Here is a 27,456-nt window from a genome sequence, read left to right as displayed (position 1 = left end):
AATATAATTTTTTTAGTAGACATAATTTTTCCACAATCCATAAAAAATTAAGACTTTCAACATAATAATATGTTTATAAAATCCGAACCTAACTCGATTGGTGAGAGCTTCCTTACATCATCAACCACGTGAAGAAATTTTTGCTCATGAATAAATTAATAGTAAATAAATTATAGTCTTGAACAGCTCTTTGAAAGTCTTTGACTACTTGTAATCTTAGTTTAGACTTGCGATGTTTTTTTTGACAGTCTTTAGTGCTTTGGTGACAATTCTTTTTGGCAGTTTTTTAACTTCCATTTTCTTTTGTAATTTTTTATTTACTCGTTTCTTTAAAAGAAAGCAATAAAAGAAAATTAAAATACCTAAATAGGCTATTTATTAACCTGTGGTTGGCTTGGGTGACGTTAAAAGCCTCCTATTCTATTCTATTCTATTCTATTGTATTGTATTTAAGAACCTGCAAAAATGTCGAGCTACGAAGGAAATGGCGGTGCAGGGTACGATTCTCCATCCGTTCGCCAACACACTGAAGAAGGTGATTCAGAGGACGGAGCATATTGGCACCGCCAGGTTTTCAAACTCTTCTCATGAAACCTTTAGTACTTTGCATAATTCGCTCTTAGTCTAAAAGATGACATTTTTATTTTAATCTATCTATTTTAGGAGAGGCCCTAGAACCAGAATCGAACATGCAACTTGTAGCAAGTCGACATTGTAAAAACTATTTCTATGAAGGTTACTAGTTGTAAGCACAGTTAACCCTAGTTAGAGGGCTACTGTTGACAGTACCTCATGTCTGGTAAAATTGCTGATGTTTGAATTGGGTTCTTCGGATTGACAAAATTAGCTTTGCAAGTGGTCCACATAAAGAAGGTGGACATTCGATCCCGCAAGAACGGAAAAAACTTGCATTACTGATGCTGGTGTTGGTAAACTGCATCCTTAACATGCATTTTCTATCATCTACCCTGTGTGAGATATGACGTTTCTTTTTGTCAGTTGGGTTCTGAAAACTGGTATCCAAACTGTCCATGTGAATGCACAACTTTTGAAGCTTAGGGTGCGGTTCTATGAGGGGGCTTAAGCTTCTATTTTCATTGAGCAGGAGGTCCCATGAAACAAAAAAATTATGCCCCTAATTTTTAGGATTGCATATTTCAGTCCGTGAAATTGGGGTGAGGTTAGAAATTGCCCCACAAGCTTAGGGATGATATCTGCCACTTGTCACATATCTAAGATTAGATTGCTGTTAAAAAATAATTTTGGAGGGAAAATAAGTTTTTTAACTTGTTTTTATCATTGCAAAAGAATAAAAGACAAAGCTATGTATTCATGAGACTACCAGCTTCCTTAAATTTAGGAGCTTAATTTTTAAGCTGAATAACACTACAAAATTCATGGGACCAGTAGCTTTGAAATATTCCTAAAAAATCTCAGTAGTTGCAGCTCTATTTTTTAGTAAGCCCCCCTCCCTGGAACCGCAGCCTTACTAAAGCGAAGTCCGCGGTCTAATCTCCGGTCTAAATGCTGAGAATCAATACTCAAAATCATCTATGATTTAAGGAATCTTCTTCAGGTTGCCATTGCTTTTACATTTTACCTTCCATCTTTTCATGGTTTTATGATCATCCTGTTCGAGTAGTTCCTTTAAATGGACATCCATCAATTGCTTTTTGACTTGGCGGCCTTTCATGCAACAAGGAAGGTTAGGTAATATAACTTTCACTTAATCTAATCCTAAACTCAGCTCTATGAATAGTCGATTCTAGAGTCAACCACAAGACATTTTGTGACGCACATTCCTGGACTGGATGACGGTTTTGTTACTAAAAGCATGCGCTAAGATCTCTTTAATTTTGAACAATCATGGATGTTAAACTTCTGTTTGGCATATCAGTTTCATTGAAATAGAATTGGTGTCATTGTTTTTGGGAATTCTTAGTGTAGAAGCAGAATAGCTATAACAGTCATAACAGATCCTCAACACAGCAATGGCAGAATAGTAGAATAATGTGCATATAGTAACATGATAGAGGAGATCCACACGATATGAGCGATTTAGGAGTTGAACAGATTATTAGATCGAGCCACTTTGAGGTGGGTGGCAGCCTCCAAAAGTCTTACAACGACAACATAGTTCACAATATAATGCTTAACATGTGCTGACTTCTGCCTACATATAGCATCATTGGGCAATGTTGATTCCGTAATCTCATAGAGGCCAACTATCACTACAATTGTTAAATTTCGAAAACAACAAATAATTAATTCATCACATAATGTAAGGTCCTACCCAGACTATTTCACGATAAATTGTGCACTCTTTTTAAAATTCATTTTTGTCAAACAGTTGGCAAGAATGTGAATATAAAATTCTCTGTTCACAAGGCTGTATGGTGTTGTTTTAAAGAGTTAATAATGCAATGACCTTATGCCAATATCGAAAACCAAGGGCAGGTCCCCATGGAGCTTCATAGCTTATTTTAGCTAGCAGCAGCTGCTCAATTTTTTGAGGAGCAATTTGTGGAGCAAGTGGTCCCATGGATACTAAAATTGCTGCTTATTTTTTATGCAATCCTCTTAAATCATTTTGTAAATAAAATTATTAGTAATATTTGTTGCAAATAAAATTTGGAGGCAAAATTGTACACAAATAAAAAGGAGAGGAAAAACAATGGCGAAGCCACATTTCATTTTTTTCAATAAGCAGCCGCTGCTTATTTCTAGGCCCCCCTTTTTTTTCAAAGCTTATTTTTAATTTTTAAGCAGTTGCTGCTCCACTAAAACAGAGAAACATTCCATTTAATCCTTTTTCCTTAATTAAAATTTTACATGGGAACACTCTAGCTGCTTAAATTTGAGCAGAAAATGTTCATAAGCAGCTGCATGGGGACATGGGGCAACTTAACATACATTCTGTAACGTCCCCTAATTGGGAATGCCTTAAATTTGCTCTAACTCTCAATTTATAAGTAGGTAGGTGGGTTTAGAGTGTAGCTTTGCCTGATTGAAGCCCTGCAAAATCATTTACAACAACAATAATTTCAATAAGCTGATTATAATAATTGACATTAGTAAATCCATGGCAGAATTATCAATTCAGTCATAAAGTACTAAACCTATTTGGAAGGCTCAACCATAAGAGAGCATGGGAAAGAGTGACTTCGATGGGGTGTCTCAGACTCCCTATCCTAGGCACAAGAGCGGATATACCATCCCTCTTGGCCTCATGTGGCCGATGCCATCCATATGTGGTGGTCTACCCAGTGAGTTGTCCACTTTCCGTGATCCCCTCATCTTGCCATCCTTTTCCTTCTCTCTATGATTGGTCTCCTTGTATTGATGCACCATGATAGGGGAAAGAGGTTACAACAGGGCCCAGAAGCCATCTCCCCTAGGCCCAAGGGCAGCACCCTCTGTACCCCCTTGGCCGTGGCATACCATAGAGGAGTGCCCCATCACCGTACCCCTCTTGCAGTCCTACATTCCTTCTACCATGGCTGAAAGCACTCAGAAATTATGAAAGAATTTGTATACTTTACATATAATAAATAAATTCTAGAAATTCATATATCAGATGCAGTTAATGGTTACTGTGATATAATCATAACAGTGGTATATTATTCAATCATTAGTGTGCAGAGGTATACTAACTAATGCAGTATTCATTCTATTACGTACAAGGGAACTCATACCAAACGGTATTATTCAATCGATCTGCTGAATATTCAATGCCTTTCCCCCTATTAAGTGATTGTTTCGATGCCCCCTCATATCCTTTGATTGATGCTGGGCAGTCATGACCTTTCCAACTGTTGCACTGTTTGCAAGAGAGTCATCTTTTCCCATAGTTAATTACTGGTTTTTAATTGCATTATTTAGTCTTAATGAATTGTTTCTTAACAATATCCAATAAGTTAACCAAACCACTTTTTAATGATATTCCTTATATTTAGCAAGTTGCTGGTCATTGAATGAGGGAGGGCGACCCCTATAAGCAAGCATTGGTTGACACATATAATAATTCCCATCCTATATGGTCTACTACAGAGTCGTGGGCTGGTTGCGATTAAGAGAAATTGTGAAGTCTTACTTTTAGTAAGACAATCTCCAAATTCTGTTTGATGTGGATTGAGATGTCATGGCGGGGGCATGACACATTCATCAACATGGAAAGATAACTGATACAGTAAGGATTCATTCATATGTCTTCTGCAGATGAACATCTTTCAGGAAAGATGAGTCATGACTGAAAATATCATTAACACGACGGTCTGAAATTTATCATTCGCTGTTACAAACTGTATACTATATGGCAGAATATTGAAGCAAATAAACACATAATTCTGACCTGAACCACTAGCAGATTTGTTACTTCAAAATAATCCAGTAACAGAGTAATGGCTATACCCCCCAGCTTGGTAACTCACCTCTAGATGTCAGCTCCAAGAAGTATTCACTCAGTCAACATATACCCGTATGCTGGAAATATAGTGAAAGGTCCTCATGTCCAGTCTTAAACCCAAATGCATAGCCAATAGTGGAAATCGCAGCTAGCATGACTCCACAGCTTCCCAACTTTGAATAGTATTGGTGGCAATTAAAGACTTACTTATTCATGCAACCTTCAGGACAGATTGCAATCATATTTTTCTGCACATGTATTGCAGTCCATTATCTCCATGTATGATGCTGATTACCTCTGTTCACCTCTAGAAGATCTGCGCCCTCAGCAACTGGTTCCCCTGTTTATGGACAGTTTGACTATACTGTAATTTGTAGACTCAAGCACTTAGCAAGGGGGGATGGAACCAGCAGAAGACAATGTCACACCAACAAGAACAACTACAACCTTGTTTAGTCGTACTTTCTCCAGTATGCAGTATCAATTCCTGATGCCCACCAAGGAAATGACTGGGATGGCAAGCAATGCTGGTCAAAACTTCCAAAAGGTCAGATTACATCCTTCAATCTGTCCTTCAGTGTCAAATGTCCTCTCTATATTGCCATGCGACACAAACAATAGTTGGTGGTTAGGCAAATATGGGATCAAATCGCCCAAGTATATGCCAAATTCAATGCCTCAAACATATGCTTAACAAGGAAGGTTCGATTCAAACCAGTTCATCTACTTTCTACAAGATATGCTACATATCTATTTGTATTCTAAACATTGATAGCTGGGGGTATTATTAAATCTGAAGACTCCTCGAAATTAGCACCTTGTCTTTTGTCTCTTGCCATGTCACTATCCCGAACCCTTATGTCTCTTCCAAAGAGCGTTCAATTACTTATTCCTTCCTTCCTTTTTGACCAGCAGCCAACAGAGGTAATATTGAATGCCCGAGATCTCCTTACAATCCAGTGCTAACATTATAGTGAATGGCGACTAGAAAAAGAAACTCAATCGCCCAAAGCAAATCTGGAAAACCAATCAAGCCCAAAAACTGTCTTTCTGGAATAACCTTGCAAAATAAGCTTAACATAAAAACATTTACCTGCAAATCTTTTCGCTCAACTGAGACTCTGAATGAATCTCATTGTATTGACCAGGGAGGATTTTTCACCACCATGGCCAAACTTCTCTGAGAGGGTTTTCATCCTCAAGAAGGCTGAGATGAACCAAGTTCAATCCCACTGAACCCAAGGGTTTCACAAGAAGAACTAGAATAAATTGCATAATGCAAATGAACTTACAAAACCTCCTTTTTAACTTTTCCTGCCGAACTTTCTAGAAGGCCAATTTAAATTTCACTTTTCAATTAAAAGCTCTGTTTTACTCCAAAAGCCCCTTTTGCAAAAATAATGATAATATTTGATATGCAAGGTCCCAATATTATGCAACCATGATTTAAAACTTCTCTTTCCAACAAGCTATTATACTAAGGTGCCCTCTAAATTATTTTAATAAAATCAAGCAGCCTTAGTAAAACAAAATCAAAGCCAATAATACGCCCAAGTTGCAGAAACTGTTGAAAAGCATCGGAATAAAAATCTGACTGCATTGGAATGATACCGATGATGGATTGGAATGAAAATCGGGGCCGATTGGGTGACTATAAATAGACTCCCTCCATGAATATTGGAGAACACACAAGAAGCATGAATTCACTTGGAAAAGTGGCATAATAGTCCTCTATAGTCTAGACCAGTTGAGCTCATTGCTGACATCAAACATTCCCTTTGGCAAGGTTGATGGTCCCTGAGAAAACCAAAGCCAACTACAGTATTGAAGTGACTGAAAATGGGGACATCACACATATTTTAATTCATCCAATGGGTTAATGGTGTAATGTGCCCTTCCCTTCAAAGAAACATTGTCCTTAATGCTTGGCTGTGGGTAGTTCTGTACGAATCCTTATTTTCTCAAGTCACACTTTATGTGATCAGTTTTTCCATTTGATAAGATATTCGGTGATCATCTTGCTCTGCAAATGCTTGCTTCTTTGCTTGAATGACGGCCTTTGGTTCTGTTGATGCGTTTTTCATGCACATGCGAACATATAATAAAATACTTTAAGTATCTTCCTCTCTTGAACAAAGTTTCCTCGAACGCTAAAGATTTCGCCTAAGGATCAATCGAGGCAACTCCAAGGTTCTGGTATGTAGGGTCTCTACGTGTGGATAAGCTCTTGTGGTATGATATGATTATGCTAGAATCACAAGGGGACTTACATTCGAATGCTTGAATGCTTGATTAGCTGGAACTTAAGTCCTAACTACTTACTGGGAAATAAAGAAATATCAAAAGCATAAGGTTTAGAGAATCTATTCTAGGACCTAGAATGTAAGAATATAGATGAACGACTAGGCGGAGTCCTACTGGGCTAGGTCTCACCATCAAACTGAACAATTCGACACTAGCTCAGAGCAATCTTCTAAGGGAATTTTGAAGATGATCAAATCATCACCATCAAACATTGATCACCATTCAAGTTAATGCATAAACAATGGACGCATAACAATTTGAAGTTAAGCTCATTCAATGCTAGTTGACCACGCAGGGCGCACTTACAATCAGTAGGAGGCTAGTGGTATGGACCAGGCGGATTCCACACGAGTGCATTCAACAATTTTCTCCATTCAATCTAATTATCTACCATCTGATATGAAGATTCAACAAGAAACCATGCACATTGCAAAGGGACAACATATTTCACCATATCTTCAATGAAAATGGAATCTTTTACAATTAAGACAACAATTTCTTGCCTTCTCCTCCTACTTTACTCTAACTTCTATTCTATTGACTATTAACTTATTGACTATTGGCTGTTCTAACCACTATTAACTAACTATTAACCTTTACAAATGAAGAGCCAAAGCTTTATATAGAGAGCTCTTTACATTTCAATGGCTCTGATTGATTTACAATCAATGGCTAGGATTTCAAGATGAAAACCCTAATTAGGGTTTGTTACAACAAACTCCTCTAGCCAATGATAAAATTACATTCAATGCATGAGAACCAATAGGAAACAGGGGTAGGTACATCGGAATTTTTGCCTTCATATGCAAGCGTGGTTCATTGAATCTGGACATGCTAATGTGGAGCCATCTGACTGGAGGAATAGTGACTGGGATGCCACCTTGTTTGGTACTTGCTCTGTGATCACCTTGGTCGATCCTCCATCGTCCTTGATGTACTTGATGAACGATGTACCCTTCCTTGACTCTCTTGTGTTTGCCTATGAGATCCTCTCACGGTCAAGTCACTCCTCCTCTGGTAGCTCATATCGCCTTGAAATGTTTGTAAGATCCTTCCTCTGACATTTTGTGATTTCTCTATGTGATAGAATGAGGTCCTTGAGAATATCTTGCTCTATTGCTTGAACACTTGAAGTCTTTAACACTTTAGTCTTCTTCTCCGCACTTAAGGTGTCCTTGATGATGATGAGGTTTGAAGAAGTCGTTCTTGTCCTGACTTGATCTTCCTCCAACTTGATTTTGTTAATCTGCAAAACAAAAAAGGTGTTAAGTACACATGATATATTCGTTCTAACATAGTATTCCTCACTTCAAACCATCAACAAGAAGGCACTAAAATCAACTTCGCTCTAGACCCTCTGGAAGGATAGGACCTATAATGAAATTCGCTCTGGACCCTCTCCAAGAACAGGACCTATAATGAAATTCGCTCTGGACCCTTTGGAAGGGTCAGGAGCGAATTTTGCATTTTTGCACAAATTCTTCACTTTCTCATCATTTTTCTTTACTTCAATTGTTTCCAAGGCATGATAACGTCCTAGTTGAGGTTCCAAGGCATGAAATTAGTACATATTTGAAGCAAAAGGGAGGATCTTAGGAAAATTCGCTTTGGATCCTTTCGAAGGGTCAGGAGCAAATTTGCTCCTTTAAGCTCTATTCATACTTACCTTGCCTTGGACTTGTCTTTTCCACCCTTCTCAAATCTGCTCGAAATGGGATTCATTCAATTGTTTGAGTGAGATAGGAGGTCCCTTGAAGGATTTCGCTCTAGACCCTTTGGAAGGGTCAGGAGCTTAGATGAAATTCGCTCTGGACCCTTTGGAAGGGTCAGGAGCGAAACAACTATTTTGCTCAATTCTTCCTTCATAGAACTTCATCTCTCACCCTTACCTTATCAAGATCAAGTCTTTTGCCTTTAAAAATGCTTAGGAATGGATTGGTTCAAAGGTTTGACCAAGGTACAAGGTTTCATGCAGAAATTCGCTCTGGACCCTTTGGAAGGGTTAGGAGTGAATTTGCTCCTTTAGGCTCAATTCACACTTTTTTTTCATAATTTTGTCTTAGACTTGAACTTTTGAATACTTTTCTTGCCATGCATGACCACCATTCAATGTCTCTAGTGAGGAATTAGGTCCTTTAGAGGATTTCGCTCTAGACCCTTTGAAAGGGTCAGGAGCTTAGATGAAATTCGCTCTGGACCCTTTGGAAGGGTCAGGAGCGAATTTGGCAATTATGCTCAAATCCCTCACATTTTTATCACTTCACCTTGTTGTACACATCAATTCTCTCTCAATCACGCCATAGGGACAAGGTTTATGATGCAAATGAGGACCAAGAAGGGAGATCTAAGGAAATTCACTCCTGTACCTTTGGAAGGGTTAGGAGCAAATTTGGCTTAATTGCTCAAATTCTTAACATTTAGTGATCATGACCTACTCAAATGCATGTCTAAGGGTGCCTCTAAGTTCAATCAACCTCAATTAATGCTTTGGAGCCTAAGCTTGATGCAAATTAGGAGCAAGAAGGGAGATCTAAGGAAATTCGCTCTAGACCTTTTGGAAGGGTTAGGAGCGAATTTGAGGAATTAGTTTTAGATATCATTCAAACATTCAAACTTCACCCTCATTCACATTGTTCTCACCTTAGGACATGCTAACAAATCACCTTAAGGAGGCGCCTAGTTCAAAATGTTGGATCAAAAGTATATCTTAACAATTTCGCTTAGGTACCTTTGGAAGGTGCATGACCTCAAGAGGAATTTCGCTTTGGACCCTTTGAAAGGGTCAGGAGCGATATTCATATTTTCACTCAATTTTCACATCATTGCTCATGAATTTTAACAAGTTCAAACCTTTTAAGAGAGTTTAAGCAGAGACTCCTTCAAATTTTTTCTGTAAGATGCATGTGTCACCTTGATTCACTCCAGACCCTTTGAAGAGGACAAGACCTATAATGAATTCGCTCCTGACCCTTTGGAAGGGTCAGGAGCGAAATTGGCAATTTTCACTCAAATTTCTCATCCAATATTGCTGCAACTTATTCACAAGGCCTTAGCATTCTCACTCAAACCATGGGAAGAAGGTTCATGATCCAAACTGGGGAGCAAGAGAAGTTTCTAAGGAAATTCGCTCCTGTCCATTTGGAAGGGTCAGGAACGAATTTGGCATTTGTGCTGAAATGCTTCATCACTTCTCCCATTTGCTAGCTCAAACTTGATGTTTATACTTCTTCAAAGGCATGGATAAGTTATTTTCTCCTCAATCAAAACTTTGGAGTAATCTTTTTGATCTAAGTTAGGAGATCTAAGGAAATTCGCTCCTATCCCTTTGGAAGGGTCAAGAGAGAATTTTGCTTCTTGAGCTCAAATTCTTATCTTTCCAAGGCTAAGTGCATTCGGCTAGGTTTCAATTCATTCTCAAGGCCTAGGTAGGTCATCCTCTCCTCAATCATGACTAGAAAGCAAGGGTTGTGGTCCAAACTTAGGCATAAAAGAGGATTTCAAGGAATTCGCTCCTGTACCTTTGGAAGGTTCAGGAGCGAATTTTACTTCAAAGCTCAAAATCCTCTCATTTTCCTCACTATCTTGTCTTGTTCCAATTTACTTCCAAGGCACACACAAATCAATCTCTCTTCCAATCACGCCATAGGAACAAAGAACTCAGTGCAAGCTAGGGCAAAATAGGTGATTCCAAGGAATTCGCTCTTGTACCTTTGGAAGGGTTAGGAGCGAATTTTGCTTCAAAGCTCAAAATCCTCCATGGCTTATGATCAAAATTTACTCAATTTAATGTCCAAGGTCAGGTTTAGGTTCATTCCTCCTTAGTTGATGCTTTGAAGCAGGAGTTTAGCTTGATTGAAAGGCCAAAGGGAAAGTCCTGACAACAATCTGACTCAAATGACTCACAGCTTCATTCACATCCTCGACTTGACTCAATGGCATAGGTCTCAAAAAGCAAGACTCCTAGCATGATACAAAGACTTCCTCAAACTCAATCAAGACTCAACCCTAGAAACAAGTCTCGGGCTTAACCAAGGGGAGGGTTTCAAAAAGGAAATCCAAATTCACTTGCTACTCATTTTACTCACTTTAGCCCAAAGAGACCATTCTATCCAAACGAACCCTTGGCGACCCTTCAATGCAAAGATTAATAGCCAGGAACCTAAAAGACTAAGCCAAGAAAACTAAGCCAAGAAAGCAAAAAGCAGGGGTACCCATTTGCAATGGGATGATGTGTGAATACGTCACAACAGGTTCCAAAATGATTCTTCTTCATTTTTTTTTTTTTTTTTTCATTGAATTCTGAAAACTCTGTTTGAATTGGATTTTTGTCTCCTATGATCCTTTACAAACTGAGACATGAAAGACTGGGTGTATTCATGCAGATTTTGGCAGCTGCAGTTTGTTTGGTACATTCACAATTTTCTTTAGCATCTTATAAGGACCATGATATTTGTTTGCCACCTTGTCCTTTTTTTGTTGCTTGGGAGACATTTGCTTGTGTGTCTGCAGTTTCAAAAATACCCTGTCACCTACTTCAACATATTTTTCAATTCTATGTTGATTCATTTGTTGCTTCATCCTTTTTCGTGAAAATGCCAAATTTTATTTGAGAGTCGAGAAAGAATTTCCTGCCAGTGCCAGAGTTTGTCTCTAGGAAGGAAGAGCCAGGGTTTAAGTCTCACTAGGAAGGAAAGGGCAAAATAAAAATAGACAAGTGGTTTAAAATGGGAACATTGGGTGCCCTTTACTTCAGTGATCATACAACTTGATTCAAGTTACTGTTTTACATTGCATGATAAGCCTTATTATATAGTGACACTTTAACAGTGACCTATGAGCTACAATGCACATGAGATAAATCCACACTATTAAATATGAACATTGTACAATATTACAACCTCATGTAATGCATGTGGATAAATCGACACATGGAATGCTAACACAGTCTACATTCTCCCTTAATATGAAATTGGTGGATTTACAACACACTTAGCACATTTGACAAGGAAGAGAATGTCATGATGACAATCCTCCTTGATGAAAAATTCTTTGAGACAAAAACTCTTGTTGAATCTCAACAAACTTACTGTCCACCAAATGCCTTGTCAAGATATCTGCCACTTGATGCTCTGCCCCAACATGTCTAATTGTAATCTTTGAAGCTCCAACAACTCACAAAGTTTGTGGTACTTGATCTCAATATGCTTAGCCCTTGCCTAAAAGACACATTTTCTGGCAATCTGAAGAGAGCTCTATTTGTCACAAAGAAACTTTGGCATGTTTTGCAACACATGCAAGTGATCTAGCATCTCTCACTACCACATTGTTTCATTCAACACATGAGCTAGCCCAATGTACTTTGCCTTAGCTGTAGATTCTGAGGCATTGTTCTGCTTCTTGGAAGATTACAAGATTAGTGAATCTTCCAACATGAAGACACAGGTCAAAGTAGATCTCATGTTATTAGTATCTCTTGCCCAATACGAATCTGCATAGCCGTGGAGAATGCAACAACCTTTTGGATTTAGCTCAAGACCAAACTTGGACTCTCCTTCACATATTTCATGACACACTTTGCAACATTCATCTGACTACTTTGTGGTTCTTGATAAACTTGGCAGCTAATTCAACACAAATTATATGTTAGGGTGAGTGTGGGTAAGATATAACAAACTTCATACTAAGCTCCTGTATTTTGTAGGATCTATCTCTTTTGTCGTTGTATCCTTCATCGACTTGATATCAAGATCATATGGAGTTTTAGCAACTTTGAATCCCTCTGTCTTAAATCTAGTCAACAACGTTTTGGTCAACTGAGAGAGAACCAAACCTGCATGGCTAGAAAGTAGTCAAACAGCCTCAAATCTGTCATCTAAACTGATAGGCAGATTTCTTCATTTTAGAAATCAAATCTACATTGTTCCTTGTCAGAATTAGTTCATCCACATGGACGACAATAATGAGAATGTTCTGATCGGTCTTTATAACATACTATTTGAGCTCCTTGACAAATTTCTTGAAACCAAACTTCTTAAGATGCCAATCGATCTTCTTATTTCACACATGAGGTGCTTGCCCCAAGCCATATAAAGATTTCTTCAATTGATAAACCAATTGTTTCTCACTTTGTATATCTAGGAGGCTGCTGCATAAAGATCTCTTCTCAAAAATTACCATGAAGGAATACACCCTTTATGTCCAACGAATGCACCTTCCACTTATACTTAGCTGCAGCTGCAAGAATTGGTTTTGCCATAGAAAACCTTGCAATTGGAGAAAACATCTCATTGTAGTCAATGTCTTTAGTCTATGAGTACCCCTTGGCTTACAAATCTAGCTTTGTACTTCACAACTTCGACTTTAGAGGTAAACTTGGTCCTATAGATCCACTTACAATCAATGACCTTATATTTTGGCAGTGGATACAACTCCTAGGCTCGATTGTTCATGAGGGAACCATATTCGTCTTGCATTGCTTTCTCCCTATGTTCCACCAAGTTTTTGGGATGGCAATGACAAGAAATGGGGGAACACATTTCTTGGATATTAGGAGATGAGAGGCCTTATTAAGGGGATTATATATGATAACTAAAAAATAGGGGATGTTAAGAAATATAGAAAATTTTCAAATGTTTATTTGATAAGGCATTCATTGTATTCATTGTATAACCATATTATGAAACACTAGAGCTGAGCTGAATTGAGAATTCACGAGCCAACATACAAATTAGCAAAATTTCAATGTCTAATTATTTGATTTTTCATTATCAATATGCATACACAACAAAAGAAAAAGGCCAAAAGGCTACAACTAGGAAATTACATAATGTAGACAACTAGATATTTTGCTGCAATGCCTTTGTCTCATCTTCTTGTAAATCATAATCAAATTTTGAATTGAAGTCATTGTTAATATGAGGGATTGAATCAACTCATCCAATGGAAACTTGATCAATTACTCCAACCCTTCCTAATCAAACTTTGTGGCATCTTTGGGATCAACCTCCCACCATAAAGCATGGAACCTCAATCAATTCCTCGTACGCTTCCTAATCAAACTTTGTGGCATCTTTGGGATCAACCTCCCACCATAAATCTAGAGTCTATCAATACTTAGGAATTTGTCGATGTAATCTCCAGTTTGAATTTTTAAAATCTGAGAAGGAATATTTCATAATATCCAATCAAGTTTAATTTTTAATTCTATACAATAATATATACACTGGAAATTATAATTTTTCCAATTGGTATTTCTGATAATTAATTGAATTTGCACAATTAAATGTGTATTGAAAGATAGCAATCAGGTTTTCTGATAAACAACAGATGTTATTAACTTGAAACTTTGATAATGTCTACTAGAAGATTAGTCAACTTAGCACAATGATGATTTCCGTGTGAAATCTTTCTTGAGAAATTGTGGGTTTCTGTCCTTCAATTTGTAATGTCCCCTACCTGATCTATTTCAATATATTAAAATTGATTGATATTCTTCAATTAGTTATTAACAAGTGCTTATCTATTTTCCTCATTAGATGATTAATATCATTATTAATATAGATATCAGACCCTGCTACTACTTCAGTTTTAAGGGAGAAGGGTTTACGTAAGTTACCAAAGCGCTTAGAGACCAACTACAATAGGTTCCCTCAAAGTTTACAGATCCAAGCCCTTACCTATCTTGGGTCTATACCCTCAAGGCTTATGGGTCGCTGATCCCCACCCTATCTTGGGACTTAACCTATTGCTTGGATTTAGACTGCCCCTCTTTGGAACATCTCATCCCCATCTTCTTCAATACTGACAGTAATAACATGATTTAGTTATAAGTACACTAACTTCTAATGTATTATGAATATATACGATATTAAGTATGACTGTCATACATATTGCAGTTTATAACAATATTATTACTAGATTCTGCATAACAACTTTATCAGGCTTCATAGACTAAGCATACATATTAAGCACATCCCCATGCATACCACCAAGAACACAAATGTTACTGCCTGTAACTTGATAACAATTCTGATCTGATCTGATCAATGGTGATGTCACTAGATGCTTTTGATTCCTTCCCTTTATATCTCTCAATGTGAGGGAGAGGTCACACCTCTTCATCATGTATGCCCTTTGGCAAGAGACATACCCTTTCACCATTAGCACCCTTTGAAAGAGTGCAACTCTTCATTATTTCTACCCTTTGAAAGGGACACAACCTTTCATAATCAGATCTGCACTTCTCATTTCCAAATTACCCCCCCTCTCAAATGAGGTTCTCTTCTCCCTTTTATATCTCATTGTTGAGGGAGTCACAACTTTTCCTTTCATGTCTTTTGACTTTTCATTAACTTAATTAATTTTTAATTAATCATATTTAATTATATTATTTTATATTTTAATTTAATTTTTAATGTTTTAATTTTATTATTATCATTTATTATTAAATTCCATTTCAACTTTCATAATCAGATCTGCATTTATTATTTAAATCAGATCTGCACTTCTCATTTCCAAACTACCCCCCTCAAATGAGGTTCTCTTCTCCCTTTTATATCTCATTGTTGAGAGAGTCACAACTTTTCCTTTCATGTCTTTTGACTTTTCATTAACTTAATTAATTTATAATTAATCATATTTAATTATATTATTTTATATTTTAATTTAATTTTAATGTTTTAATTTTATTATTATCATTTATTATTAAATTCTATTTCAAAGTGGGGACATTACACAATTCTTGTTATGAGGGGTTTTGTCCTCAGGTTAAATGAACTGCAGTTCCATGCTCCAAAGGAGTAATAATCACATAATAAAATATGTATTGTTCGTATGGTGATTACTTCTTATTGTTTAGTGTCTCTTACATATCTTTTTCCTTTAATAGTCACGATTCTTCATATGTCCCTTGACTTTTGATAAAACTAAGCTAAGTTTGATATTTAATAATTATATTATTATATATTCTTTGATATTTTAATTTATTATTATCATTATAATCATATTTTGTAAAGGGACATTATTGTCCACCCTTCCTAATATTGCTTGTCCGCGAGAAATCACAGACTAGGATACTTTTAGAATTTCTTCTTCATTCGACTGATTCTTTTTGAAGATATTGGAATCCCAAATTGATCTTGAAAATTTGTAATTGCCAATCCTTGATCCATAATTAAGACCTATACACTCAATTTCAGGAACTTGAAGATTATTTGGCATGATAACATGTAGGTCATCATGAACATTCATCTCTTTTAACTTTTTATGTAATTTGGCAGTTGCATTTTCAATCTTCACACAATTTGATGCTAGAGAATGTAATCTGCTGACTTTAGAAACATTGGTGTTAATAGTGAATTTATCTTTATTCTTTTATTCTAGCCTAGGACTAGGGCTTGCAATTTTATCTGTTGTTTTTGGCTTCCATTCCTGGTTAGGTTTCACTACTTCACGAGGACCAACAAATTGTTGAGATCTGATATTATAATGATTAGCCATGGCAAAAGACCTGCCCATAGAATTGGATGCCTGAGATTTCCCTTTTGATAAATGATGATTCCCATCAATTGTATAGACTTCCTGAAAAACCGATCATGCAATAGTTGCAGAGGGAACATCTTGCAATTGAGTTGGAACTTGTGCATTATTTGCCTTAAGAGGGTGAAAAGGCATTCAAATGGGTTATGTGGCTGTCCTACTTCATCCACACTACTTCCACACCTTAATGAACCCCCATCCAAAACTCTTATTTGTTCCATGCAAACAGTTTTATGTTCATTACTTACACTGCTACTCGTTGATTTGAGAAAAAATAGAGTGCAAAACGCAAATTAAAAACAAAGACACCTACTTTTGTTGCTGCCCTTTTTTGTATCTTTCAAGTTCACTGTTCATATTTTTTAACCTTCAACTGAGTGTTGTCACTGCTGTTTTGTTTTGGTTGGAAAGTATGGTTAATGGAAATAAACTGGGCTGTTTTAAGGCTATGAAAGTGGTGTGGGGCCCAAAAGGCCTTGCATCAGTCTTTTTTTTTTTTTTGAAAATTTAAATTATCAGATTTGGGGGAGTTTTTTTTATTTTTTTGAAATTTTTTTTGGGCAGGGATAGCCTGCCATCCTTGGCCATTTCCTACCATTTCTTGCATGTTTCTTGCTAGAGGTCAGGGTTAGGGGATGATCCATGGATGTTTCTAGGCATCCTTGCTTCCTTGAAGCATACTGGGTATGGCAATACTCAAAAAATCCCCGGAGATGCATCCCCTCAAGAACATTGCTTTTTCCAAATGTGGATAGCCCTTGGATTCTTTGAATGTATCTAGGTCATTCAATTCTTGTAGCTGTGATGGTGAAAAACGGGATCGTGTAGTTTAGGACCTAACCCCACTTTCCTCCATACATTGGAATACGAAAGAGCGTAAGGAAGTGATTCTCTTTGACTACTTCTTGTGAAAGAGAGTCAAGGAATGCTTTTAGGGTTTCTATTCCTTTGCTGCTATGAAAGGGAAATGAGTCTAATGTAAAGTAATGATAAGTTAAGCTAGTGAAATGTATGAAAGCAACTATATTAACTGCAATAACAAAAAGATATAGAAATGAAATTGAGACACAAACTACAGATCTGATAATGGAATTCTGATGTGCGCCTGTCATTGAAATCCGAGCTTGACTGAGTCTGACTAGGGCATTGGGCACTTTGGTCTTTAGTATTGTACCGAGACAAATAAAAAATCTGCAAATTGGAGTTCCTGAGATTGGAACTGCCAAAAACCATCAGAGTATGTAGAGGACCATGGCCCTGGGTGTAGGATCAAGGCCTTGGGCGCCCCGGTCCTAGAGAACTGGGGGCTGTTTTTGGATCTGGGTCTGTGTTTGTGAATTCTAGCTTCTCGAGAGTTTGTAGCTCCGTCAAAATCCTATACCTGCACTTGCAATCTGAAAAATGGTGTATTGGTGGCTATATAGGGTTTTGCCTTAGTCAAACCCCTTGTTTTGGTGATTTCCACCTCCACAAATAGCCAATGTAGTATTAAAAAGTGTGCGTGCCCTAGAATCTCACGTGTTTGTAAGACCCTAATGAGTTAAAAAATGCAAACTAGAGTTCTACTCTATGTTTTGAGTAAAAACCCTAAATGTATGTAATTTAAATGCTTTAAATCACAAATGCAATATGAATCTAAAGCAATAATGTAAATCTAAAAATAGATGATGTGAAACTCACATAGAGATATGAAAATAACATGAAACCATACCAAACCCTAAGGGAGAGGTACAAGTCAATCAATAGTCGGTAATCTCCAAGTATTATTCTTCAATATCTCCTAAGCTTCCATGGAAAAGGTTGATGGAAAAGGCCGATGAAGACTTTATGAATGAGGAATTTGTTGATTGAAGACTTCACATAAAACCTGCACTTTCACTTCATAAGAGGTTCCTTCAATTGCTTGATTGTGTATCCTTCAAATGAGGAAATAAAACGTTATATATATGAAACTCTAACTTTATTTTTGATCATAATCCGACCTAGAATTGATATAATTTTGCACAAAGCGGGATTTAAACATTATAATACCGCCAAAACATGATCCCGAAATTTAGGAAGAAAAAGTTGGGACCGTGGCAAATCACCATGGTCCGACCAAATTTTTCCCAAATTTTTTAGGGATGCAAGGTATCATGATTACAAAGTTAAATCTTGCTTGGTGCAACAATTTTAGGTGTTTAGATATGCAAAATTGAGCCTTGAAGGTCGAAATAAGACCTTATCAAGATTTATTTAATTAATTAATTGAAGAAGAAATAAAAGGGGGCACACTTAGGGTTAAGGGCCCAATTTATAATGTGTGGAATGATGAGAGAGGACTTTAGATTTAATTAAATTAATAATTAAATGCTTATAAGGAACTTTGAAAATACAAAATGCAACACATTAAGGCGGGTGCTAACCTAAACTTGAAATTGTACAACCCAAATTAAGGGTGTAGAATTTACAATGCTACAGTAGCTTAGTCATCAAGGCATGGTTGCAAATTGACTTTTAATCCTTGTAATATCTAACACATCTAACTCTACTAAAGCATTGCAAAGGGCGTGCTTGGCACAAAAGAGACATTTTCTTGTCACTGCTAGAAGCTTTTGGCCTCCCATGTGTTGCCCCTCACACTTTTGCAACTTGCTCAATAATGTCGCTTCCATTTCCCTTGCATTTGTATTCCTCAATGTCATGCCCCCAATTTGACAGCAAAATCATGATATGGAATTGTCTTACGAATGTAAGACTTCACAATTTCAGTAATGGTGCATCTTGGCCCAATCACATTACACACCAAGTCGTATTACATATATTATTGGGTCATGTTGTGACCTAATCACACATCACCCATTCCAAATGGGGACCCCCTACATTTTTGTCCACTTGGTCTTTTGGTTGTGAGTTTTTGAGTAGTCTGGTAGCAATTTCCTCAATCTCTTCAAGTCCCCAAGTGTTTTGATGAATTTTGGCTAAGTCTAGAAGTGTTTTGATGAATTTTGGCTAAGTTTGGAAGTGTTTTGATGAGTTTTGGCTAAGTCTGGAAGCATGTATAGTCTATTTTAGGGTTTTTACCCTTCAAACTTAGAACAAAAGTCAATAATCTAGGGCATTGTGAAAATTGAGCTAAGTGTTGGAAAGGAAATCTTTCAAGGAAGCTACTAGTGAAATTTGAGCATTTTTAGAAGACTTACTATTTTTAGTAAGTTTCATTGTGTCCTAATTTTCTCTAATTTTGTTTTTGGAAGAACTTACTATTTTTAGTAAGTCTATTTTTGGAAAGTCTATCCTCGACAACTAGCAAAGCATTGATTGCAAAATGATCTTGAGCATCTAGTTCTAAATTTGGAAAAGCAGATAAGCACACAGGTGATCAAATTTTGTTTAAGTCTGGAAATCCTCCTCGAAAGGATGAGGCATGAAGAAATCTATTCTTGGGCACATTCCCCAAGAAGAGAAGGAATCTTCCTCTTTTCCAAAAATCATCCCCTGCCTTCAAAATGTGCCTAGGATAGGTTGGTGGGTGCAATTCTCTAGGTAGGGAGGAATTTTCCAAAAATCCAAAAATCCAAAAATCCTTCTTTGCCACTCCAATGCGCTAGGAAGATCTCCTTGGGCACAAATTCCAAGGAGAGGAGGAATTTTCCAAAAATCCAATAATCTTTCTTTGGGTCCAAATGCGCCCATGCATTCTCAAGGCATGGAACAAGTATAGAGAAATTCCTTCTCCAAACTCAAAATGTGCCCATCTCTAGGAAGGGAAGAAATAAAACTTTGATGAGTGTTGACAAATCCTCCTATAGGCTTGATATGTGCTCAAGGATTCTTCAGAAATAGAAACTCAAGAATTTTTGTAAGGCAGGAAAATCCTTCATGATATCTCATGTGTGCCCAAGAAAGAAAGAAACTCGTGGAAGGCAGTTTTGAAGCATGCAAAATGGATTATTCTTCATTAAGGAGGTGCAACTCAAGACATAATGGAAATTCCTATTTTTGAAGTCAAGTATGACGAGTGGGGTCCACCAGAGCAACAAGTCATCTCCCCGTCATTATGGAAACATGAAGTGTGATTGGAATGAAATCTATGCAGTTGCAAAATTTGTCTCAGTACCAACTTGGCAACTTGGTGGGTGAATTTCCTACTTAAACAAGACATGAGAGTTCATTCTTTACAATGCATTTTGTAGAATTTAAGCAAGAGCAAGACGTGAAAATAGCTAAGGCGTGGGTTTTCATCATTCAAAAGTTCTTTTATTCAGAGGTTTTTATTTATTCCAAGTCTGGAATATGCCACATGGAATTCTTCCGTTGGTGGATTTTAAGATTTCCTTAGCATGAATTTAATGTTAATTATTTTATTTTGCAGGAATGGTAGAGTCAAGCAAGGTGGTGAACACTTCCAGGCAGACGCAAATAAAAAATGAACAGAAAGGATTCCTCCCTGAGTTAAAGATTATTTCAAAGTGGAGGGAAGTCAGTGACACCGATCTAGGAACATTCAAGTTGGAAGAATTCAGAAAAAGGATATTTGGTCATGATGGACATCCTCCATCAACTGTTGCCAAGAAGATAGAAGTGGAATTATGGTGGCTGTCGGTTTCCCTCCTGCCATCCAGTACTCGGTGCTGATCATTGAATGTGCAAAACACTACGACTCTGAGAGAAGAGCAATTGTGGCACTTGATGGTAGACTCTTGGCAAATCTCACCGTCGAGGAAACTGATGGGGCTTTTGGAATCCCTGCATTTCAATCCATCATGTTCAAGACTAAGGAAAGGGTGGCCATGCTTTATGACTCCAGAATAGAAGGTTGTTTTGGAATCATCAACAGAAAGTGGATGCAAATGCCAGAGCCTCACAATTCCAAAATGCCCAAGCAACTCATCAGCATGGAGTTCAAGCAAGAATACAACGATCTTGTGCTGATGATCAGCCTGATTATGGGATGCCCATAGTCATTCATCTTCGAGCCATGGATGTTTTACTTCATTAAGGAAGTGATGGATGCCATAAAGATGGTGGATTGGGCAAGATTGATGAAGTTCAACTTGGACGAACAATTGAAGAATTTGAAGTAGTCCCAGTAGTCATACATTGTCTACATGTTGGTTAGAATAGGCAAGTTCAACGAATTATCAGGCAAAGGACCCATGGGATGCGGTTCAAGATAGTTGAAAGTCCACAAATGCTATCCACAGTTGCACTTGTTCAACACTACTTATTTCAGGAAAGCAAACGACACCTTCACTATGCACATTTTTTGATCCTTATAGGGAGGTGTTCACACAAGGCTGTCATAGGAAGCGAGGAAGTTGGTAAAGAAGTATGGGGCTTGGTACATCCAGTTTTTGCGGTTCACTTACATCCGGGTCCAGGGATTCTCTTCCTAACCCTATAGGCCCCCAAGATACCCAATAGATAAAATAGTGCCGCTTGAAGTAACAAGACAACTGAAATAGAAGAGGAAAGGTGGGCTCGAATTTCCAATTGTTATGGGAGATTATGATGAATTGTTCTCATCATTGGTAGCAATAGAGAAGTTAGCGGAGGAATTGCAATTATACTACCTTACACCTCACACTGCAAGATCAGATTTCGATCTGTATGATAAGATAAGAATGGTGGTTGGCACGAGACACAAGCATAAGCTATAGCTTGAAGATTATTGAGCTAATACCAAGGATGATTACGAGATCAGGAAAAGAATGTTTTCTAGGTTATCTCTAGAGATGATTAGGATATGTGAAATCATCTAAGTGCCAGATCAGGTAGAAGAGGATTTGAATGTCGTTCACCCTAATTATCAAAAATAAAAAGATAAGCCAATCCAAGCACCTAACCGGTCTGAACTAGAAATTGTTGATCTGGATATCCTAAGCCGACCATTTACAAAATTCACAAGGCACTGGGTTGAACATCACATCAATAAACTGGAGGCAAAGAACGCCCGCCTGACATACAATTTGATGGGAGACTTGAAATCCCAAGATGAGGCCTCTGAGGGGTCATTAGAGCTTAGCCTAGAGAAGAAGCAATTCCATTGGAAAGGACCAAATGTGAAAAGGAGAAAAGCGTTCCTAAGGATTTGTAGACAAGGAAAAGGCAAGAGGTTCAAAGAGAGGAACCACAACAAAAGAGGCAAAGGTTAGAAGAAGCGTAGTCACTTGACAACTCCTCAGGTGTGCATGAAGTTGATATCTTCATGGGAGAAGTAGCAGGAAATCAGCCGTAGGAAGAAGGCCAAGACATTTCGTAGGCACATGATATACTCAGTGTCAATGCTTTCCAAAGGCTTGTACAACAAAGAAATGAGGAACAAGAACTTTCTTTGAATATAAAACAACATATCCTAGATTGTTTCAGAGAAACAACAATGGGAGACTTAGGGCACCTTGAGGAAGTGATGCAGGAACAAGAGCAGGTAGAGACACATGATCAGCAGGCAGCCTCTCTAGATTGGCTGAAAGAAAGAATGAGGAAAGAGCTAGAGGAAGAAATGGATCCTACACTTGAAATTGAAGAATTTCTAAGTCAAATAAACAAACCAATGGAAAAGAAGGCGGCAAAGAAATCCTATAAAGTCACTAGAAATGAGTCGGGATCCAGGACTTTTCATGTGGCAGTGCCTAGGGTTGACAAGGACAGAAACGAGATTACTCCAGATGAGTATGATGTTACAACAATTGATTTGGGATGTGCTACCAGGGCACTAGTGATAGAGGATTTTGATGATTCCTCTTTGGCACTAAAGGAGTGGATGAAGAAAGTGAAAGAGAAAAATAAGAAGTTGAAGAGAAAAATAAGAAGTTGAAGAATGAGAACAAAGCTTTATGTGATTATGTGCGACGCTTAATGCGTCTGTTCAGATAGGAAGATCAAACTTTTGTTCCTCCCTCTTCTTTCCCAAAGGAATCAATAGATGAACTTGAAGAGTTAAGGAAAATCGCCCAATGTTCTAAAGAATGGGTAGAGAACATCTTCACTCATTGTAGCAGGCAAATTCATTGGCTCAGTTTTACTAGAGAATCTTGACTATCCTTGGCAGATTGGAAAGTATGGACCAATCATGGGAGGACACGCACATCTATCAAGACTTGACTATTCCACATGTTGAGGCATTAATGGAAATCCCTAGGCAAGCGCTAATAGATGGAGAAGTCATCAGAGAAAATGAAGCATATGACTTCCCTCGATGGTACTGTGCGATAAATATTGGGAAGGAATTCTTTGAAAGATCAAACATGGAGTTAGTTCTATTGAGGATAGCGGTCAAGAAAATTCAAGATGAAATCCTCAATATTGTCGAGGCATTGTTTGCAAAAAGACTATTTGATGAGGAGCTGATAGTGGATAATTTGAGGGACAGGTTGCATGAATTCTTTTTTTGTGGATTCCTTCTTAGATGGTCATCTCGAGAATGTTTCCTTATTTGCAAGACCCAAGAGACAATGTCAAGATGGGATAAGTTTTTCTCCAAGTGTGAAAAGGATATTGCTATTTTGGAGTATAAATTGGAGACTCTGCCAAGTGTCTCTGTGTGGGATCTCGAGGCCGTCATGACCAAGTTCATTGCATTCGTTGTCAGAGAGAGATAATGGTTGCCCTATTTTGGGCGAGAATCTATTAAATGCATGATGGGCACCTTATTTGGAGTTGTGGGCTACTTAATGCATGATGGACACCTTATTTAGAAGTGATATGTTATTTAGTGTATAATGCGGCATGATTTCTCATTTATGGCCATATCCACTACTTGGCGCCACCTTGGATATTTTTGGTCAAACCCTAATTAGGGTTTTGCATGAAGGAATCTTAGCCATTGATTTCAATGTAATCTTGGCTGTCCATTTTCATTCTTGGGGCCTATAAAAGCGGTTCACCCCTTCATTTGTGAAGAGAGGGAGAATTTGTATGAGATTGTTGCTATAAGCTATCAACATAATAGAGTAATACATTGGATTTTCGTGTTTAGTTGTGTTATTTTGAAGTTTGCATGGTTTCTCTTCTTCAAGTAGTTAGATTTGTTTCCAAGCAATTAGATGAATGAGATAGATAACTTTGTTTCATGGTAAGATCATTCACTCATACCTTTTGCAAATAGATGATTTCTGTTTGCAGTGCAAGGTTGGACTGAGCCTCTTAAATATGTATGTTTAACTTTGATTATGAAATAATCATTGTTCTTTGATGGTATGAAAATCTTTTACACAACCCTTGAAGATTGCACCTCCCTTTGCGTAGTTGTCTAAAGTTGGCGAAACAAAGTGTGGTCGATTTCACCTGAGCCTTTGTTGTCTTTTGAATTCTTTAGATTTAGATTAGAACCTCTCTAAACCCTTTCCTATTGACTTTCTGCATATTTCATTGAGAAAACTTTCCAAAAAAAATCTTTGCTAAATCATTTGTTCTTCCTTGAAGTCCGAATTCGTTAGGTCTTCTTAAGGATTGTTCCATTTTACGAAAGGTCCCCCTTGGATTACCAGCAAACTACTAAAATATTTGATGTTGTATTAAACTATGGAGATGAAGTCTCCTTAAATAGAAAAGTACAAGACGATGTTTCTAAATGAAACAATCATTAATAGAATGTGAAAAGGAAACTTTCCTAAACTAAGACAATTAGATGACCATTAAAGAAACAGTACATTATTCTAACACCCTCCCTTAATGGTCATTGTGCTAACTACCAAGAGAAAAACAGAGAACACTGTCCCATTCTTCTTAGAATGCTATGCGACAAGAGCCTGCCACTGATCCTCACAGAATCTGCAAAACTTCTAGATATAAAAAAATCATCACAAATCGTCCAACTTGGTGCTGGGTAACTAAGATATCACTCCTTGTAGCCAAAGACATCGGGATTAAGATGAAACTGAAACCACGATTTTGAGGAAAAAACTGACAACCCTCCACTGCTTCAAAAAAACAGCCACAAACGTTTGCAGACGCCCCAAAACAGACTGCAAGACGCCACGACTTTTGAGGAAAAAATCGCCAAACCCAGAAACTAAAGATCACAAAGAATTGTTTTTTTGGCAAAAACGGTAAAAACCCTAAGATAGGAACACCTGTACCCATGATTTTTGAGGATAAAATTACACAAAACTCAGAATCCCACGCGAACATTGCGAATTACAAATGATACATGATTTTTTAGGAGAAAAATTGATCAAAACCGAACACGATTTTTGAGGTGAAAAATCAATCAAAACCCAAGACACAAAATCCGAGGCACGGATCAAAATACAAAACTTCGTTTTTTGAGGAAAAACGGTAAAACCCTTTTACAAAATGTTTTTTGAGGCAAAAAATCGCACAAAACCCACAATAATTTTTTAGGAGAAAATTATAAACCAAACAGAATAATTTTTAAGGATAAAAATTATAAAACCCACAAATTTTTTTTAAGGAAAAAAAAAATATAAACCCTGAATAATAAATTTTTTGAAGACAAAAAATTATAAAATCTATCAATAATTTTCAAGGAACAAAATTATAAACCCACACATTAATTTTTTTAAAAGGGACAAAAATTAAAAAACCCTAGAAAATTCGCCCCCAAAATCTTCACGCGACACAATACTAGGCATCGTGTGGCAAAACAACTGGAGGTCGTCATGAAAGCCGTAGGAGATCGTGAAAACCTAGCTACTGGACAAAAATAAATTATCATGCAGACCAAAGAACGCACCAAAACATGGGCGCGAAAAACACGAGGGTAAAAAATGGTCTTCATTGCTCCCACAAATGCGGACACATAGGTCAGCAAACTCCAAACGTGCCTTGTGAAAATAATTTCAAAAATCCTTGAATAGAGGTCATGTGTAGAACAAAAAACAAGTCGTAGGTTGCGAAAAATCCAAAATGCGGGCACAAAACCCTCACAAAAGACTGTGACACGTACAAAGGGAAGCCCTCAAGCTTGAGCACCCACGAGCAGCAATGTGAAAAGACCTCACAAACACCCTTGTCTCACGAATAGAAAACGCGAGGACAAAAGTCAAATGGCATCCAAAGCACTTTGATATCACACGGATCAGGCATAGAGAAAAGAACAGATGCTGTCTAAAACAACAAACGCTGAAAAAATCTGGAAATCATGTCGCCATTGCTGCGAAAATTGCCACCACATGTAGAAAAAAAATGAGTAGAAATCGCACGATTACTGAAATGGCTCAGTCTATGCTTGAAGACAAGAGTGTTCTGAAGAAGTTTTGGGCTGAAGCAGTTAACACTGCAGTCTATCTTCTAAATCGATCTCCTACTGTGGCTGTGAAGAAGGCGGCTTTGGAAGAGGCTTGGTCAGGCCGCAAGCCCAGAATCAAGCACCTGAAAGTTTTTGGCTCCACTGCTTTTGTTTGGATCCTTGTTGCTAAACACAACAAGTTGGATGCCAAGAGCCAAAAACTCATGCTAACCGGCTACAGTGATACTCACAAGGCCTACTGATTGCTCGACATCGAGATAGATCGTCTCATCTTCAGTCATGATGTGGTTTTTGATGAGGAATGAGGGCCATTTCAGCTCTTTCCTCCAGTTGTGGATTCCAAGGATCAACCATTGAAGGCTTCAGAATTGGGTATTTGTCTTCCATTAGGTCCACCTGATGGGAAGGCTCCAGCTGTTCCAACTCCTGCACGTACACTGGTTCCTTCTCCTGTAGGTTCACCTAGACACACAGCTGCTCCACTTGATTTTCCTCAGGAATCATCCGATCTTCTGTTTGATGAACTTGATCCTGTTGCACCTCCTGCATCTATTGTTGGCACTTCTACTCTCCGGCCTAAATGGTGGGCTAAGACAGTTGCTGATCTTCATGATGATGAGCTCATCGAGGGTAGAACTGCTCGGAAGAAGAGCAAGCAACTTGATTATGTCAATTTTGCTCTCATGGCCAACATTCATAGTTGTGTATGAACCTCAATCATATATAGAGGCGAAAGGGATACTTGATTGGGAACAAGCTATGGCAATGGAGCACCAAAGCTTGTTGAAAAATAACACGGGTTTTGTCAGATCTTCCTCCAGGGAAGAAACCCATTGGATGCAAATTGGGTCTATAAGGTCAAATGCAAGGCTGATGGTACTTTGGATAAGTACAAGGCTCGTCTCGTTGCCAAAGGCTTCTCTCAGCGTGAAGGAATTGATTACGAGGAGACCTTTGCTTCAACAACAAAGATGAGCACTATCAGATTAGTCCTAGCCATGGTAGCTCAGTGTGG

General features: G+C 37.8%; 1 protein-coding gene across 4 annotated transcripts in view; it reads left to right on the top strand.

Annotated features, from left to right (window-relative positions):
• Positions 1 to 253: 253 nt before the first annotated feature.
• The window catches only part of LOC131035880 (splicing factor U2af large subunit B), a 140,137-nt gene continuing 112,934 nt past the window's right edge, over positions 254 to 27,456 (top strand). For 2 of the 4 annotated variants that reach the window (XM_057967634.2, XM_057967633.2), the window contains exon 1: positions 413 to 570. In XM_057967634.2, coding sequence (XP_057823617.2) covers positions 466 to 570 — 105 coding nt within the window. In that variant the 5' untranslated portion in view covers positions 413 to 465. Of the gene's footprint in view, positions 571 to 27,456 lie in introns of all 4 variants that reach the window. The other 2 variants (XM_057967632.2, XM_057967635.2) reach the window with 2 other exon arrangements.

This window comes from Cryptomeria japonica, chromosome 8, assembly GCF_030272615.1.
Source record: "Cryptomeria japonica chromosome 8, Sugi_1.0, whole genome shotgun sequence".
Classification (NCBI taxonomy): domain Eukaryota; kingdom Viridiplantae; phylum Streptophyta; class Pinopsida; order Cupressales; family Cupressaceae; genus Cryptomeria; species Cryptomeria japonica.
The sequence above is the reverse complement of the archived record's forward strand: the minus strand, read 5'-3'. Positions and strand labels throughout refer to the sequence as shown.